The sequence below is a fragment of the Desmodus rotundus genome, chromosome 5 (genome assembly GCF_022682495.2).
Source record: "Desmodus rotundus isolate HL8 chromosome 5, HLdesRot8A.1, whole genome shotgun sequence".
NCBI lineage: Eukaryota > Metazoa > Chordata > Mammalia > Chiroptera > Phyllostomidae > Desmodus > Desmodus rotundus.
The window spans coordinates 43,356,748-43,374,784 of record NC_071391.1 but is presented as its reverse complement, the minus strand read 5'-3'; the positions used below and the strand labels follow the sequence as shown (position 1 = coordinate 43,374,784).

At 39.1% G+C, this 18,037-nt stretch overlaps 2 protein-coding genes across 3 annotated transcripts; both read left to right on the top strand.

Moving 5' to 3' along the window:
- The first annotated feature begins 4,378 nt into the window (after positions 1–4,378).
- On the top strand, positions 4,379–10,959 carry LOC112317642 (olfactory receptor 56A4). Of its 2 annotated transcripts, none has more exons than XM_053924770.1 (4): positions 4,379–4,701; positions 6,276–6,341; positions 7,052–7,133; positions 8,045–10,959. In XM_053924770.1, the coding sequence occupies exon 4, from the start codon at positions 8,064–8,066 to the stop codon at positions 9,003–9,005; it is 942 nt and encodes a 313-aa protein (XP_053780745.1). In that variant the 5' UTR covers positions 4,379–4,701; positions 6,276–6,341; positions 7,052–7,133; positions 8,045–8,063; the 3' UTR covers positions 9,006–10,959. The 2 variants fall into 2 exon arrangements, with proteins under 2 accessions (XP_053780745.1, XP_053780746.1); XM_053924771.1 differs by having other exon boundaries at positions 4,514–4,530.
- A 3,167-nt stretch (positions 10,960–14,126) lies between these two features.
- Positions 14,127–15,485, top strand: LOC112317636 (olfactory receptor 56A4). Its single transcript, XM_024574715.3, has one exon. It carries the CDS (start codon positions 14,246–14,248, stop codon positions 15,185–15,187), a length of 942 nt encoding a protein of 313 aa, XP_024430483.2. The 5' UTR covers positions 14,127–14,245; the 3' UTR covers positions 15,188–15,485.
- The last annotated feature ends 2,552 nt before the right edge of the window (positions 15,486–18,037 follow it).

The window sequence follows — 18,037 nt, the reverse complement described above, 5'->3', positions numbered from 1 at the left end:
ACAGATATAAAGAAAAGAATAACATATTACAAAAGATAGGCAAAGTTGAGTTGAGAATTGACCAAATGAAGATAAAGTTGAAGAGGTTAATCTATGTATGATGTCACCTTTAACTGGAACTTAATCAACAAAAGAAAAGAGCAAGCAAAATATAACCAGAGACATTGAAATTAAGAACAAACTGACGGTAACCAGAGAGGAGGTGGGAGGGGATAATGGGGGAAAGGTTTTTGGAAACAACTATATAAAAGACACATGGACAAAACCAAGGGTGGGGTGGAAGCAAGGGACGGAGGTGGGTTTGGCTGGGGTGGGGGCCAGTGGTGGGGGGGTAAATGCAGACAACTGTAATTGAACAATAAAATAATTTTAAAAAACAAATTTAAAAAAATAGAACAAGAGAAAAAAAAATAAAAGTAGTACAATTTGAAAGACAATGAAGTGTGAAATAGAAGTGAAAAGATAAACACAATTGAATAAGAAGGCCCAATATACCACAAATTAGAATACAGAAAATAGGGTAAGAGGAATATTCAAAGAAATAATAGCGAATTATATTCAGATTCAAGAAGCTTGAATCATAAGCCAAATAGATTTTTTGAAAAATCTATACATATTTGCTAGTATTCTAAAACTGCAAAGAAAAAAATTCCTGAATCAACCCAGAGAGGTGGTACATTACAAAGGAACAGCAGGCTTACTGACAGTATATTCTCAATAGCAACAATAAACATCATAAAGCTGTGGAGAATATATACATATGCATATGCAGATACACACACATGCACACATATACATGTGTATGTATATATTTATATATCACAAATATGTATTATATAATATATGCAGCAGGTCCTCAAACAATGTTGTTTTATTCAACGTTGTTTCATTGTAATGTTGATGAGAAAAGAATTGTCTCTGGCCCGGGCCACTGTCTGTATGGAGTTGCATGTTCTCCCATGTCTGCATGGGTTTTCTGCAAGCACTCCAGTTGTCTCCCACATCCACAAGATGTGCATGTTAGATGAAGTGAGGTGCCTAACCTGTCCCAGTCTGACTGTGTGTGTGTGCCCTGTGGTGGAAGTCTGTTCTGAGCCACTTGGGTAGGCTCCAGCTACCCCAGTCCCTGAAATGGAATAAGTGGGCTGAAAATGGATTATTCTACTTGTTTCTATTAATCTTTATCAAATGTTGTATAGCTCACATTTATTTCAATGTTTAATATAACAAGTGTTTTCAGTCTTTATTTAGAAGTTTGGTGATGTTTTTGTGGCCAGAAATATGCAGTAGGAACTTAACTCTTGTTTATATCAATTAGCTAGTGATAAAATTTGTTTCATTATATGTCATTTTGCTTGAAGTCACAGTTCCCAAGAATCTATCAATGATGTCAAGTGAGGACTTCTTGAATATTTTATATTATTATATTATTTAATTATTATGCATATAAAATACTTGTCAACATTCAAATTTTTACCCTACTAAATTGTCACTACAGAGTTGCTTGAATTAATAATATGACAATATATTTTTAAATACAGCAATGAGTTAAGAAGGAAAAAGGAACACATTGTATGGGAAAACATATTTGCCAACAATATATCTGGTAAGCATTTAAATTCCAAAATGTATAAAGAACTTATACAACTCAATAATAGTAAGACAAACAATCCAATTAAAAAATGAGCAAAGGACCTGAATAGACACTTCTCCAAAGAGGACATACAGATGGCCCATACACATATGAAAAAATGTTCAACATCACTAATCATCAGAGAAATGCATATTAAAATCACAATGAGATATCACTTCACACATGCCAGAATGACCACCGTCAATAAAGCAACAACAAATAAGTGCTGACAAGAATGTGGAGAAAACGGAACCCTATGGCACTGTGGGAAAGCAGTGTGGAGTTTCTGGAAAAAATTAAAAATGGAACTGCCTTATGACCCAATGATTCTACTTCTGGGAATGTATTCTAAGAATCCCAAAATACCAATTCAAAAAAATATATGTACCCTGTGTTCACAGCAGCATTATTTACACTTACATAATGGAATACTACACAGCAGTAGAAAAGAAGGAACTCTTACATTTTGCGACAGCATGGATGGACCTGGAGACTATTAGGCTAAGTGAAATAAGCCAATCAGTGAAAGATAAATATCATATAATCTCATTTATATGTGGAATCTAATGAAGAAAATAAACTAACCAGCAAAATAAAAACAGAGGCATAGTACTTTGAACAGACTGACAGCTGTTGGAGGGGAAGGAGGAGAAGGGAATGGATGAAAGGTGGTGAAGGGATTAACCAAAGAATATATATACATGACCCATAGACACAGACGATGGTGTGGGGATTGCCTGAGGGAGTAGGGGAAGGCATTACATGGAGGTGGGCAAAGGGAGAAAAGTGGGTACAACTATAATAGCATAAACAATAAAATATAATTTAATAAAAGGAAACGTAAAAATATGGCAGAAGGTAAAAATTGAGCTATAAATCCAGGATTTAAATCCAGAGCTACTGCTGCTCTGAGAACTTTGCCAATCATGAAAAAATCAGTATAAAATTGAACAAAATTTTGGCAATTTCTGAGGATGAGGAGACAAAAAATCAAACCCAGGACCCACTAGGAATAAAGTCTACTAATCATCCTTCCACATACACATTTTAAACTTGAACCCTGGGATATACAATCAGGGTGTGATTGAAATGAAGTTCATCAATCTTTTTGTTAACTGGTAACTGCTAACTTTATTATATCAGCAAAGAACCTATTTGTAAATATGGTCACATTTATAGGTACCTGGAGGTTAGGACTTCAACATATCTTTTGGGGAACACATTTCAACCCATAATGTGTATATTTTTTAATTCTTCATCAGGAATTGTTAACTATAGTTGTTGACTGTAATAATATGTATCTCATTAGATTGATATGAGAACTAATAACATGTCAGGTAACAAGTAAAATAACATGGCACATTAAGAACCTAATGAAGATGTGTTTATTATTTATTATTATTATTACCAATGTAATTCTTGGTGTGATTTAAGTTTTACAGAAACCATTCTTTACTGTACAATATGTCTAACCTGTAATATAACACTTTATAAAAATAGGGTCATAATGTTTGTTCAATGAAATAATAAAAGCAATTTATTCTATAAACAACCTTCTGTCAGAAAGTTCAACATCCCCTTATTTAAGATGAAAAAAAATGTGCTCCTGAAAGCCTATGAAGTTGTCCAAGGAGACGTAATCTGAAAATGTTAGGACAAGAGTTTAAACTTAAGCCTCCAGTTGTCCCTTTTCCACATCCCCATGATTGAGAGTGGAGAGGGATTATTTATTTATAAGAAACACTGAGGATCAGGATATCTTGCCCAGTGTAAACTGTATGCCACAGCAACGTGCTTTTATTGAATGATGATGACTCACTAATAATAATTTTCTTCATTGAGCGTATTGATCAACTTTATTTGATGCTGCCAAGGTTTTTGATGATTCATCCAGGACCTTCAGGTGGCAAGGTAGATGGAAAGCAGAAGAGGAGTTAGTGCATAAAGGGAAGGAAATCACATTCTGTCTATATCACTGCCCTGCAGTTGTCATAAGAAAGTGTAAGACCTAAAACCAGACTCCACTTTCTCTTCTCTTTTCAGGATTTCTGTGGCCAAAGCCCCCCAAAATCCTAACTTTAGCCTGAATATCCCTGCTAACAATCGTCCAGAGATCTTCGCAAGAGAGGCTATTTTCCAGGTGCCATTGTCCATTGATTCAGAGTGGTGGCTGCACTGGTGATGATCTCACTGTTTTCCAACAAAATCAAAGCCAAGTGTGGTTCTATGGAAGATGAGTACTGTTAACATTTGCATTTTCTATAACCATGTTCAGGAAACAGTTTAGGCAAAATACAGCCATGAAAGTACAATTAGACATGAGACCATGGGTATACTGAAGTCACTCCCACACATTTCCTTGGGAGCAGGACTCTATGTTCCCATTGAAAGAAGGGCTCAAAGGAAAAGTGCTCCCTGTCCCCTCAGTTGTACATGGTCCATGCTCCTTCCAGATATATGTCCCTTTGACTGGCTGGGAATGTTCCCCTACCATCTCCCTCTACAGTTGCAGTGCTAAAGATAGTTTATTCAGTTCTTACCCACAGGTCTATCCATAGAAATTTTCCTGAGGAGAACCTCATCACTCACTTTCCCCCTTCTTTTCCCAAAGTTTCTTTTTCTTTATTTGGACAGCCCCCAAGAGCCTTTGATATCCTTTGCCCACACTCTATTCACAATGCTAAATTAAGCTGTTTATAACATACTCTCTTGAGAAATAGACCACAGAGATTCAGGGTGCAGATGCCTCTCCAGGAAACATGCGCTTTGAGCAATGGAGAGGGAAAGTCCATAGTGGAGCCAGGGCCCATAAACACATCCCCCAGAGCCCTTGAAGGGACAGTTTACATGCTTTGTCCAACAGACAGAAGCAGCAGTAGTACAGCCTTCTGAAGATGGTAAGTCTCAAGCCGGGTCCAGGAAAATCATGAGGAACACATGAGGAACACAGGAATCATGATAACGATGACAGGAGGGGCATTTGGGAACCTGGTGTGTACAGGAGATAGAACTCTTTCAATAGGGCATAGATGCCAAAGGTGCCAAGATGCTCAGATCCTGGAATAAAGGTGAGTGGCACAGACTGAACTAAAGCTTCTATTTCATTCAGAGCTGAGGCCGAGCAACACTGTGGACTTACAAGTGTTGTGGGTCCAAAACTTCTGTAGGCTCAAAGACTCCCACCCATGTCATGGCTGGGAGGTCAAGACTGTGCCTGGTTGGGTCAGAATCTCCCTTTCTTCACTAGTCTCAACTAGTCTCTGCACTAGTCTCAATCTATGAGCCAAGGTGATCACCCCTTTCCTAGGCAATCCTATCTGGGCGTGGATCTTCTGTTGTTATTTGGTTAATTCAGTACTTGTCTGACCTTCCCAGACTGTCAATATTTTATAATCAAAGACTACATTTTGTTCATTAGCTCTTAGGACAAGGAACCACTACAACTTCCTTGTGAATATCAGTCTGTGAATGCAAACTAATAGCATTGGAGTATTGTAGCTCGAAACAATGCCCAGATAGCCAATAAACCCTCATTTCTCAGGTCAGGAGGAGAATGCAGACAGACAGGAAAATGATCCCAGCTATTAAGAAATTTAAAAGGGACTATGAAACAGATATGAAAGTGCATTACTGCCTGGGAGAATATATCTGTGCTGTAGGAATTCTGAAAAGGACATTTTTTTCTGTCTCAATTAAAATGTCCTCCTTTAAGGATATTGTAAACATGTTTTAAAGATCCTCAGTGATGTTCTTGACTCCGGTCCCTCTCTGCCCCCTCGACTTTTCTTACACTGAATTCTGTAGTCCTCCCACCCCTCAAATAAATCATTTTTTCTCCATGTGCATAGCTTTTGTTCAGCTCTCAATCACTTCTTCTGTGGACCATCCAGGATCCTTTACCTTCTATTTATTAGTCTTTGTCTCATCTGTAGCACATCACCCCCACTCCGTTTCAAATTTTTTGTGGTTCTTTATAGTGTAAAAAACAGGCCTGCTACCAGGTGAACCTCACATGGCTGCAGATGCCACTGCATACCTTTGGTCATTTTCTTCCAACACTCTGTTCTCCTACCTCTTCCCTCCAAGGAACTCAGATGTACAAGTCCAAACACCTCATTACTAATCATGACTGAGCATCCATCTAGACAGGCCTTTCTTCTCTTACCATTACCTACAAGCATATCCACCAGGTGAATATGGCCTCTTGGTTATATGCTTGTCTGATGCTCTCAGCTTGCTTAATGGGACCTAAGGAAATGAAAGCCACCTTCCCTCCCCAGAACAACACCTTAAATTTAAACATCATGTGTTTATGTCATCAATGAGAAAACTTGATACCATGGAGTTTGAATAGATATCAAGGTCATAGAGTTAGTTTAAGAGCAAGATTTGGAATTTTCTGAGGCCAATTATTTAACTATAGCACATTGCATTCATCTGTTTTTCTGACCCTTTCCTACTGTTTCTAAGATCATCTTTATTAAAGCCACAACTATACTGCATTACAAGTGCTTTCTCTCAATTTCCTTCTATTTGTTTAGTTCTCAGAAAAATTTTCCAAATTCATGCTGCAAATTAATATACCTAACATTAAGACCAGGTATTAAGAAGGCACTGAATACTTTCTGGCTTATTTAAATAGATGGCGTGACTCTGAAGATTCAGAACTGAGGTTATTGGAAAGGACATTCCTTTTCAGAAAACGTGGGTATGTTGTCTATTCTTCTTATTTCCCTGATCCACACTGAGGGTCATTTGCCTAATCGCTCATGCAACTACAGGAGAGAGTTGATACATAATTATCTCTACCTTGGTTTGAACCCATGAGTCCTTGGTTTTTTAAAGCCCTGTAAGTGTGTGTGTGTGTGTGTGTGTGTGTGTGTGTGTTTGTACTCTATTTTAAAAGTCTGGGATATTCAAAATGAAAGCCTTTGGATATTATGTTCTCTGGCAGCTAGAGTCTGATATCTCCTCATTTACACTTCCCTCTCCTGGAGAAGACTATCAGATGGAATGACTGAGCAGAATCAGTAATCCCAACTCTACTGGCTGTATGGCTCCTGGGCTCCCTCTCTCCTCCTGTCATCATTCTCTGGCTTTTACCTGCTCCTTTGCTGTTACAGCCATTACTGTTAATCAGAACTTGACTACCCTGCTCTTTGTTTAGCAGTGAGAAAGATAAGGCAGAACCAACTAGGGAAATAACTGGAGTCAAAGCAGATGAGCTTAAAGAACATAGATTTCATATGCTGAAAAAATTGAATCTTGGCCCCAAAGAATTATAGACAATTTTTCTTACCAGATAAAGGGATATGTAGGTTTATATGACTGCATTCACACACTAGCTAGCTTCCATTCTGTTTTTGGTGAAGCCCTTGCTGTATCTCTCCATACTGACTGTCTCTGTCACCACAATAGGAAATTCAGAGTCCCTTCTAAAGGATCCAAACAAAAGAAGACACATTTGGACCTCTGCAGACAAACAACATCAAAAAATCCAGTAAGAGAATGATAAACATTATGCCTTTAAACTGAAACCCTTTTTGGGTCTGAAAGAAATCACTGCCTTTGGGTGGGGTCAAGGGCTACTCTACCTCTAACCCAGTATGTTCTGATGAGTGAAAATATAGAATCTCAATGTCAGTCTCTGCCCAAATGTATGGAGTCAGGTAACAGAGCCCTCCACATGGCTAACCCTTCTACACTGAAGGAGGGAAGGGGTTAGTTTAGTAACTGTTCTGGCTGAGTCTAAATCTTGTGTGGTGGCTGGAAGCACAAACACTAAGTCAGATTCCCTGATCCTTCACCCCTCACTGGCTCTCTGATCCTGTTGCAACTACTCTGCTCCATTTTACCTGTACCCTTAGTTACTTGTGAAATTAGTATAACAGTATTAATTACTCTGAAGTGTTTTTTAAAAGGATAAAGTGAGATTGTGAATGTAAACATTCTGCATAATGCTTAGCATATGACAAGTTAAATGTCAGCGATGATTGATGATGACGATAATTTGAAAACTCCATTGGAACAGTTTAAGAAACCCAATGGAAACTGAGTTCCACCGCATCTAGAGCATATACTTTCTTTTTTATTTATTTTATTTTTTATTATTATTCAATTACAACTGCCTGCATTTTCTCCCCATCCCTCCACTCCACCACAGCCAATCCCACCTCCCTCCCCCACCTTTACCCTCTCCCTTGATTTTGTCCTTGTGTCCTTTATAGTAGTTCCTGTAAATATCTCTCCCCACTATCCCTTCCCCACTCCCCTCTGGCTATTGTTACATTGTTCTTAACTTCAATGTCTCTGGTTATTTTTTGTTTGCTTGTTTCTTTTGTTGATTATAGAACATATACTTTCAATGGTGATATATTTTGTTGTACATTTTAAGGGACTCTGAATTTCTAGTTTGTACAGAATTCTTTACATGGCCTCACCCAGCAATTGCTCCACGGCTCCAGTCTCTGAATTCCTACTCATCTGCTTCCCTAATTACCAGAGTTGGCAGCATTGGCTGTCCCTGCCCCTCAGCCTCCTCTTCCTCCTGGCCATGGGGGCCAACGCCACCCTTCTGATCACCATCCGGCTGGAGGCATCTCTGCACGAGCCCATGTACTACCTGCTCAGCCTCCTCTCCCTGCTGGACATGGTGCTCTGCCTCACTGTCATCCCCAAGGTCCTGGCCATCTTCTGGTTTGACCTCAGGTCCATCAGCTTCTCTGCCTGCTTTCTCCAGATGTTCATCATGAATTACTTCCTTGCCATGGAGTCTTGCACATTCATGGTCATGGCCTATGACCGCTATGTGGCCATCTGCCACCCACTACGATACCCATCCATCATCACTGATCAATTTGTGGCTAGAGCTACTATGTTTGTTGTAGCCCGGAATGCCCTGTTTTTTCTTCCTGTTCCAATCCTTTCTTCCCGACTCAGATATTGTGCAGAGAACATCATCAAGAACTGCATCTGCACTAACCTGTCTGTGTCCAAACTCTCCTGTGATGACATCACCTTCAATCAGCTCTACCAGCTTGTGACAGCCTGGACCCTGCTGGGCTCTGACCTCATCCTTATTGTTCTCTCCTACTCCTTCATCCTGAAAGCTGTGCTAAGGATCAAGGCTGAGGGGGCTGCAGCCAAGGCCCTGAGCACCTGTGGATCCCACTTCATCCTCATCCTCTTCTTCAGCACAGTCCTGCTGGTTCTGGTCATCACTAACCTCGCCAGGAGGAGAATCCCCCCAGATGTCCCCATCCTGCTCAACATCCTGCACCACCTGATACCCCCAGCTCTGAACCCCATCGTTTATGGTGTGAGAACCAAGGAGATCAAGCAGGGAATCCTGAAACTACTGAGGAGTTTGTAATAGGTAGAAAGCATCAGGTCCATGTTTCACATTGTTAATAAAAGTCAGGAATTATTTTTATGCTGGATAGAAAATTTTACTTGTAATGATGGAATGAGTTTTGATTCTCTTTTTTTCTTACTATCTCAGAAAACAATGTATACTTTACACTGTGAATCTTTGTTTTCTATTGCTTCAAAGGAAATCTCCCTTTCCTGGATTCTATGGTTACTTAGGAATTTTGCCTTACCAAATTGTTAAGCACAGTCTTCCAACCTTAGCAAACCAGAGCCAAATTAGAGTGGTAGTTTCTATCAGTAAAGAAACTAACTTACTACAATGACTTTCCAAAGATCTGCCTGTCCCCTGGCTTGCAAAGGACATAGATGTCTTCGGTGTCCCCTGTTTCAGCATGACAGAGCCTGACATGGCTTTTGTTGTAAAGGGTTGATTGGTTTAAGTATAGATGTTTATATCAGAATTTGGTCCTTAGGGTATATTGCTTTACCTTGACCACCCCTGATCTCTTCTTTGGCACCTATGGCAGACATACATCTTCCAGGTCCTCGATCCTTTCAGATTCCATTAAGATTTTCCATCTAACCCTGGCTGGTGTGGCTCAATTGATTGAATGCTGTCCTGTGAACCAAAGGGTTGCTGGTTTGATTCCCAGTCAGGGCACATGCATGGGTTCAGGGCCAGGTCCCCAGTAGGGGGAAGCCAAGAAGAAACCACACATTGATGTTTCTCTCTATCTCTTTTTCCCTCCATTCCCCTCTCTCTAAAAATAAAGGAACAGAATAGAGAGCCCAGAAATAAACCCAAGTCTCTATGGTCAATTAATATTCAACAAAGGGGACAGAAGCATAAAATGGAGTAAAAATAGCCTCTTCAACAAATGGTGTTGGGAGATCTGGACAGCTACGTGCAAAAAAAAAAGGAACTTGATCACCAACTTACACCATACACAAAAATTAATTCAAGGTGAATAAAAGACTTAAACATAAGTTGCAACACCATAAAAGTCCTAGGGGAAAACATAGGCAGGAAAATCTAAGATATTCCACAAAGCAATGTTTTCACTGATATGTCCCCTAGAGCAAGGGACATAAAGGAAAGAATAAACATATGGGACATCATCAAAATAAAGAGTTTCTGCACAGCTAAAGAAAACAGCATTAAAATGAAAAGTGAACCAACCATATTGGAAAACATATTTGCCCATGATACCTTGGACAATTGTTTGATCTCCAAAATATGTAAAGAACTCACATGACTCCACACCAGGAAGACAAACAACCCACTTAAAAAATGGGTAAAGGACCTGAATAGGTACTTCTCCAAGGAGGACATACAGAGGGCCCAGATATATATAAAAGGATGCTCAACATCACTAGCCATCAGAGAGATGCAAATTAAAACCACAATGAGATACCACTTCACACCAGTCAGAATGAACATCATAAACAAATCAACAAAAAACAAGTGGTGGAGAGGTTGTGAAGAAAAGGGAACCCTAGTGCACTGTTGGTGGGAATGCAAATGGGTGCAGCCACTGTGGAAAACAGTATGGAATTTCCTCAAAAAATTAAAAATGGAACTGCCTTTTGACCTGAGCAATACCATTGCTGGGATTATACCCTAAGGATCCTGAAACACCAATTCAAAAGAACCTATGCACCCCAATATTCAGTGCTGCATTATTTACAATAGCAAAGTGTGGGAACAGCCTAAGTACCCATCAGTAAATGAATGGATCAAAAAATTATGGTACATTTACACAATGGAATATTACACAACAGAAAGAAGGAGCTCCTATCCTTTGCAACAGCATGGATGGAACTGGAGGGCATTATGCTAAGTTATATAAGCCAGGCGGTGAAAGACAAATACCATATGATCTCACCTATATGTGGAACCTAATCAACAAAACAAGTAAGCAAAATACAACCAGAGACATTGAAATAAACAACAAACTGACAGTAACCAGAGAGGTGGGGGGGAGAGGGATAATAGGGGAAGGGCCATCAAGGAACATGTATAAAGGACACATGGACAAAGCCAAAAGGGGTAGTTTCAAGGGTGGGAAGTGGGTATGGGGGGGCTTGGTTGGGCGAAAATGGAGACCATTGTACTTGAACAACAATAAAAATAATAATAATAAAGAAAGAAAGAATTAAAGAACCAGAAGGACATCTTAAGATTTGTCTCTACTTAATTAAATGTTAAATACTTAAAAAATAAAATAAAATAAAAGTAAATTTAAAATCTTTCAAAAAACAGCCTGAACCCTTAAAAAAAGTTTTTCCATCTGTACAATCACTCTTTATTACTTCTTACTGTTTTCAAGAATATATAAATAGTATAAAAATGTTTGTTCAGTATGTCGAATGTATACACATTATATTGCATAGATGTAAATGAGTTCTTGTTCTTCTTTTCTTCTTCTTTCCCTCCCACTCCTCCTCTTCCTCCTTGTTCTCTTCTTCTTGTTTTCCTCCTCCAATTACAAATCAATTGTAATCAAAAAAAATTAAAGTCAAAAAGGTAAATCAATATATAAGTGTTTCACTTGTCCATTTAGACATTTAATGTCTAAAATAAATTTCTGTTTGTCCCAAGTGCAAAAGTAGATGTTTATTCAGGCATATATGCTCTTTATGTAGATCACTTCATGCCGCCCAGCTGCCATCTTCCTGGTTTCCCTCAACTCTCTCCCTCTTCATCAATATTCCCATACTAAATTTTGTCTTCTTTGTTTTTTCTACTCTTGCTGCTCTCTCACTTCTTTTGCCCCATTCCTCTATGCCCCCCCAGGAGTAAGGCTTATGGTCTAAATCAGATGTCTAAAGTGGTTTTAGCCCCCATGGGCTATGGGGAGGGAAGGGACAGAATAGAGCTTAGGTCCCTGAAAATAGCCTCTGGTGCCTCTGAGGAGCTGGTCCACATGGTACGGTAAGCAGTCATAAGTAGCAGCAATACAGTACAGTCTGCTTGAGCTAGTAGGTCTGCTTTAGAGCCAGGAAAGTCATGACAATGGGAATTATGAGGCATATAGCACTCCAAGTATGCAATATAAGCTGGGAGGAGAAATTATTCTGGTAGGACTACAACACATATGGTGCTGCAGATTCAGAGGCTACCAATACCCCAAATCTAGTGGGTCACTGCTTTCATACGGGAACAAATTTTTCTAGTATAAGCTGTATAGTACCCTTTTAGAAAAGCCAAGACTTTCAAGGTGAGTGTTCCCAAATTAAAACTAGACCTTCCTTATTAATAGCCTGTGGCAACTGGAGACCAGGAATTTATATTCTTCACGTCAATTCAGTCACCCCTAGAGACTATTGCCCTAGAAGCACCACATATGATAGGACAATAATCCCGGCTGCCTGATTTTCCCTCCTGGCTTTCCAGATCATCCTGCCTTGTCTCCCAGTGTTCTTTCCTGCTTCTCTAGGTGGGATAAAAAAGCTTTTCCATTGCTCAAACAACCATGCTCCCCAGAAGACTTCAGACAAGGTGTGGAGTCAATAGTATATTTGTGGTGTTTTGATCCTGGAAAAAAAGAACACTATAACCAACTGAGAACAAAGCAGATGACTTTATAGAAATAGATTTACTTCTTCAAGGTCACTGGAATCTGGGAACAGGTACAGTCTAACTAACAGGATGGTTTTTATCTGGATTATGTCTGAATCTACAGTTGTTTTCTAATTCTACTTCTATATTTTGAGCGTCAGATCTTTGGCCACCCTTTGTTAATAAAACCTAGTTCCAGTTGCCAAGTATATGTTATGTGAAAGAATAATGTTCCTATGAACACATTTGAAACTATCTGATATTTTGGCATTCTTTACTAAATAGTGACATTGCTTCTTTTAAAAAATAAATAAATAACTCCACCAGCTTAAGGTAGAAGTAAGGGACAAGTGATATCTAGCCTGAGTCAAGGAGTTTTGTGTTGCTGGAAAGTCCTGGACTCTGGTACAGGCATCTGTGTCACCTAAACTGGGAGCTCTGAATCTGTTGATTGTCTCTGTCCTTAATAAGGTATTTCCATCCTGAATTTGAAAGTTTACTTTGCTAAGAAATCTCTAAAGAAACATTGGTGAAAAGTATTGAAAAAGAAAATATAAACTGTAATTTTGATATGACCCAGAAATAGAACTAAATGAAAGGAGTTCCCCTATATAACCCAAGAGTCACAGATACCATGTGGCTAACACCAAGGGCAAACTCATGTGGTAAGCAAAATAAAGAGAGATGTTTAGTTTTCCAAAAAGTCTGGACCCGTACTGCCCAATAGAATAGCCAGTAGCCACATGTGACTATTGAGCACTTGAAAGGAGGCTTGCTGAATTGAGGTGTATTGTGAGTGTCAAATTCCCACCTAATATTGAAGACTTAGTACAAAGATAAAAACTAAGAATGTAAATTGGCTCTTGTCCTTTTTGCCTGTGATGTCTTCTCTTGGAGAAAGGACAGGGGCAGGCGATTGTTTGGGGCCTATGGCTTATCTGCTCTAGCAGCAGAGCCTGCGTGAGGGTTTTCATTTATAGAGGCAGAGAAGGTAGTAAGAGCTGTGATTCAGACTTCTTGGTCACGTGTCATGGCTTCATTATGATTTTAGTAAAATGACTTTAATTACCTTTGCCTTTGTTTCCTCACCTGCAAAATTCAGATAACAATGGTGTTTTCTTGTAAAAAGCATGTTCATGCCCCAGCTGGTGTGCCTCAGTGGATCAGGTGTCAGCCTGTGAACCAAAGGGTCACCTGTTTGATTTCCACTCCTGGCACATGCCTGGGTTGCAGGCCAAGTCCCCAGTTGGGGACGTGCGTGAGGCAACTGATCAATTTATCTCTCTCATATTGATGTTTCTCCCCCTCTTTTTCTCCCTCCCTTCCACTCTCTCTAAAAATAAATAAATAAAATCTTTTTTTTAATAAAAGATGATCATGTAGTTTATGAAACAAGTTAAGAAACTATTAAAAGTGAAAAAGGGGTATAAATGGCAATTATGCCAGACAAATAAAAAAACAGATCATCCTATCATTCTACTTGTAGGACTTTTTACAGACTGGATTGGTTTATATTTATTAAGCATGTAGATAGTACCAACACTTAACTATGATTATCTTTCAATGGTTCTTTGGAAAATGAATTACTTCTCCATGAGTATTTATCATATCTGGATGGATTTATTTTTATTTTACCTTTAAAGTTTTCTGAACTGTCAGCTGTGATCAAGAATCTTTACATGGCATCACCCAGTAACTCCTCCACTGTTCCAGTTTCTGAATTCCTACTCATCTGCTTCCCTAACTACCAGAGTTGGCAGCATTGGCTGTCCCTGCCCCTCAGCCTCCTCTTCCTCCTGGCCATGGGGGCCAATGCCACCCTTCTGATCACCATCCGGCTGGAGGCGTCTCTGCACGAGCCCATGTACTACCTGCTCAGCCTCCTCTCCCTGCTGGACATGGTGCTCTGCCTCACTGTCATCCCCAAGGTCCTGGCCATCTTCTGGTTTGACCTCAGGTCCATCAGCTTCTCTGCCTGCTTCCTCCAGATGTTTGTCATGAATAGTTTCTTGACCATGGAGTCTTGCACATTCATGGTCATGGCCTATGACCGCTATGTGGCCATCTGCCACCCACTACGATACCCATCCATCATCACTAATCAATTTGTGGCTAGGGCAGCCACATTTGTTGTGGCCCGGAATGGCATTCTTACTATGCCTATCCCTATACTCTCTTCCCGACTCAGATATTGTGCAGAGAACATCATCAAGAACTGCATCTGCACTAACCTCTCTGTGTCCAAACTCTCCTGTGATGACATCACCTTCAACCGGCTCTACCAGTTTGTGACAGGCTGGACCCTACTGGGCTCTGACCTCATCCTTATTGTTCTCTCCTACTCCTTCATCCTGAAAGCTGTGCTAAGGATCAAGGCTGAGGGGGCTGCAGCCAAGGCCCTGAGCACCTGTGGCTCCCACTTCATCCTCATCCTCTTCTTCAGCACAGTCCTGCTGGTTCTGGTCATCACTAACCTGGCCAGGAGGAGAATCCCCCCAGATGTCCCCATCCTGCTCAACATCCTGCACCACCTGATCCCCCCAGCTCTGAACCCCATCGTTTATGGTGTGAGAACCAAGGAGATCAAGCAAGGAATTCAGAAATTGCTGAGGAGGCTGTAAGAACTAAAATAAGTGATATTTGACTTTGGGAACAGAAACTGATAATGGGGAATGATTTTCATGATGCATAGAAAATTACAAATAGTTACTGCAGGAATAAGTATGGATTTTTCTCTCCCCAATGTTTCAGTTGATTATGGAGAAACCCATATTTTGGCTCCTGTTTTCTATTGCACTGCCTTTTTTGCATTCTGCAGTTACCCAGAAGGTTCTCCTGGCTTCATCTCTGTGAAAGCGACTTCTCAAGCCATAATCACAGGAGCTTAATTAGAGTACTATTGTTTTTAAAATAAGGAATAAGTGGTAGTCAAATCACTTTTAATCCCTCTCAATTTACTCGATTAATATTTACATATGTATTAGATCTCTTGGTTTTACTTGAGATATGATCTACAGATCAAATTGGTTTTGTGCCATGAATGGGTCTCTTATGGACATATAGAAAGTTGGCTCCAGAACTTGGATTCTTATAGTTGAGTGAATGGCATATGCCATCCATTGCCTCCTCTAGTTCTGCCAGATCCTGTTAATACATTTTTCTCATGATACTTCTCTGTAGTATAAATTTCTTGTAGTATAAATTTTCTTTTCTTTTTAGAGAATAATTTTAAATAAATTTTAAGATGACTCAATGGTGTGTATGCTTTTTTGTTGTCCCCATTGCCCCCACACTTTGCCCATCTCCACCCAGCCCCCGCCCTGCTTCCTTCTGGCCACTATCACACTGTTGTCTGTGTGTATTATGTATATATACTTTTTTTTTTTACTAATCCCTTCATCTTCTTTTATCCAGTCCTGCCCTCCCACCTCTCCCCTGACAGCTATCAGTCTGTTCCATGTACCCATGCTTCTGTTTCTATTTTGTTAGTTTATTTTGTTCATTAGGCTCTATATATGAGATCATATAATACTTGTCTTTCTCTAACTGGCTTATTTCACTTAGCATAATAATATCAAGGTCCATCCATGCTTTCACAAAAGGTAAGATTTCCTTCTTTTTTACAGCTTTGTAGCATTCTATCATGTAAAAGTACCACAGTTTTTTCAATCCACTCAACTACCAATGGGCACTTCAGCTGTTTCCAGATCTTAGCTACTGTAAATAGTGCTGCTATGAATATAGGGGTGCATATGTTCTTTTGAATTGGTATTTTGGGATCCTTAGGCTATATTTCTAGAATTAGGATCGCTGGGTGTGCTTTAAGTAAGAGGACTTTTTTAAAAAACTTTTTCAGATGTTCTTTACCAAATTCTGACTTCATATGATCCTACCTGAGTTTTCCATTAGATTTCAGACATGGCCTGCGTCCCCACTCTCTCCTGCTTATTTTAGATATACTTAAATTTACTTTTTTAGCCTATTTTCATTCCTCTTACATTAATCCTTATATCCTGTGCTGGTGACAAAATAGTTTCCTATGGCATCCAGGACTTTGGATTGGTGAGTTATGTGAACAAAGATAAATCCATTCTCTTTGTGGTCCCCATCCTGATCATTCCCTGAAAATGGTGAAGACTCAGATATTGACCAAATTTTTTCCTGAGAATAATTTTCATTGGTAACTGTGTCCCTATTATTTTTTTTAATTGGAACAGCTCAATTCTTTACAATTTACTTCTTGAAGCACACAAAAATATTTGGTGGATTGTCCACATTGGCTATACTTTTATTATTTCTAGATACCTAGAATTCCATATCAATAGGGATTTTGAGTCTTCAAATTTTTTGTCCTCTTAGAATTTCCACTAAAGAACATTGGGTAAAAGGTGAAAGATTTATAAGATTGGAAGAGAAACCAGAGCATGGAATACTGGGTAAATAGACATCCAAGATTTGCTTAAATTCCACCAATGACAAAGAAGTACCTTCTAGCACCTGGGAGAGAAAACCTCTGCTCCCGTTTGGGATTTTTAAAAACTTTTCCTCACTTGTCTCCAGTTTTGTTCTGGGGCCCCTGGGGAAGCACTTTCTGGTGAATTAAAATTCCAATATTAGCTTTAATAATTTTAACCATGTTTCATTTAAGGGCATGCAGACTTAATAGCCCTATAGTTTTTACGATCATATCATCATTATGCAATGTCTCTCTTTGTCTTGAGACAAGCTTCATGCCTTCATGTTTGCATTAATCAGATTAGAGTAGCTACCTGATATTTCCTTGGTTAGTCTTTCCATCATATATTTTTTTCCTACCCTTTATTTTCAGCCATTCTGGGCGTTTATATTTAAAATGTATCTTTTATAAGCAACATGGATATATTCAATCTGGTAGTCTTTGTCTCTTACTTGGAACACTTGGCCTATTTACATAATACATACTGATTGCTTTATAGATACCATCTTATGATTTGTATTGTTAATTTATCTGTTTTATCTTCCTTTTCCTAGTTTCTTATCTTATTTTTGATTAATCTAATTTTTATGCAAACTTTTTTTTACTATTATTTTGGTGATAACCGTAGAATAAAAACTTGTAACCTTGACTTACTACAGTCTAATTAAATGTATGTACTTTAAAAAAATGTTTGTAATTATTTTATTATAGATGCAAGAAAGTTTTTCTTAGTATAATAAATTACTAGATAAACCTTCACCATTTGCACAAATCAGTTTAATAAATAATTCTGTAACAAAGCAAATTATTCTGAATAAAACTATTAAAAACAAAGTATTAAAATATAAAATTGCCCTGGCTGGTGTGACTCAGTGGATTGAGTCCTGGCCTGTGAACTGAAAGGCTGCTGGTTCAATTCCCAGTCAAGGCACATGCCTGGGTTGCAGGCCAGGTCCCCAGTTGGGGGAATGGGAGAGGCAACTGATCAATGTATCTCTCACACATCAATGTTTCT

What these genes read in the sequence shown, in the direction of transcription:
- LOC112317642 (XM_053924770.1), top strand. Translation starts at nt 8,064, where the DNA reads ATGGCCTCACCCAGCAATTGCTCCACGGCTCCAGTCTCTGAATTCCTA.
- LOC112317636 (XM_024574715.3), top strand. Translation starts at nt 14,246, where the DNA reads ATGGCATCACCCAGTAACTCCTCCACTGTTCCAGTTTCTGAATTCCTA.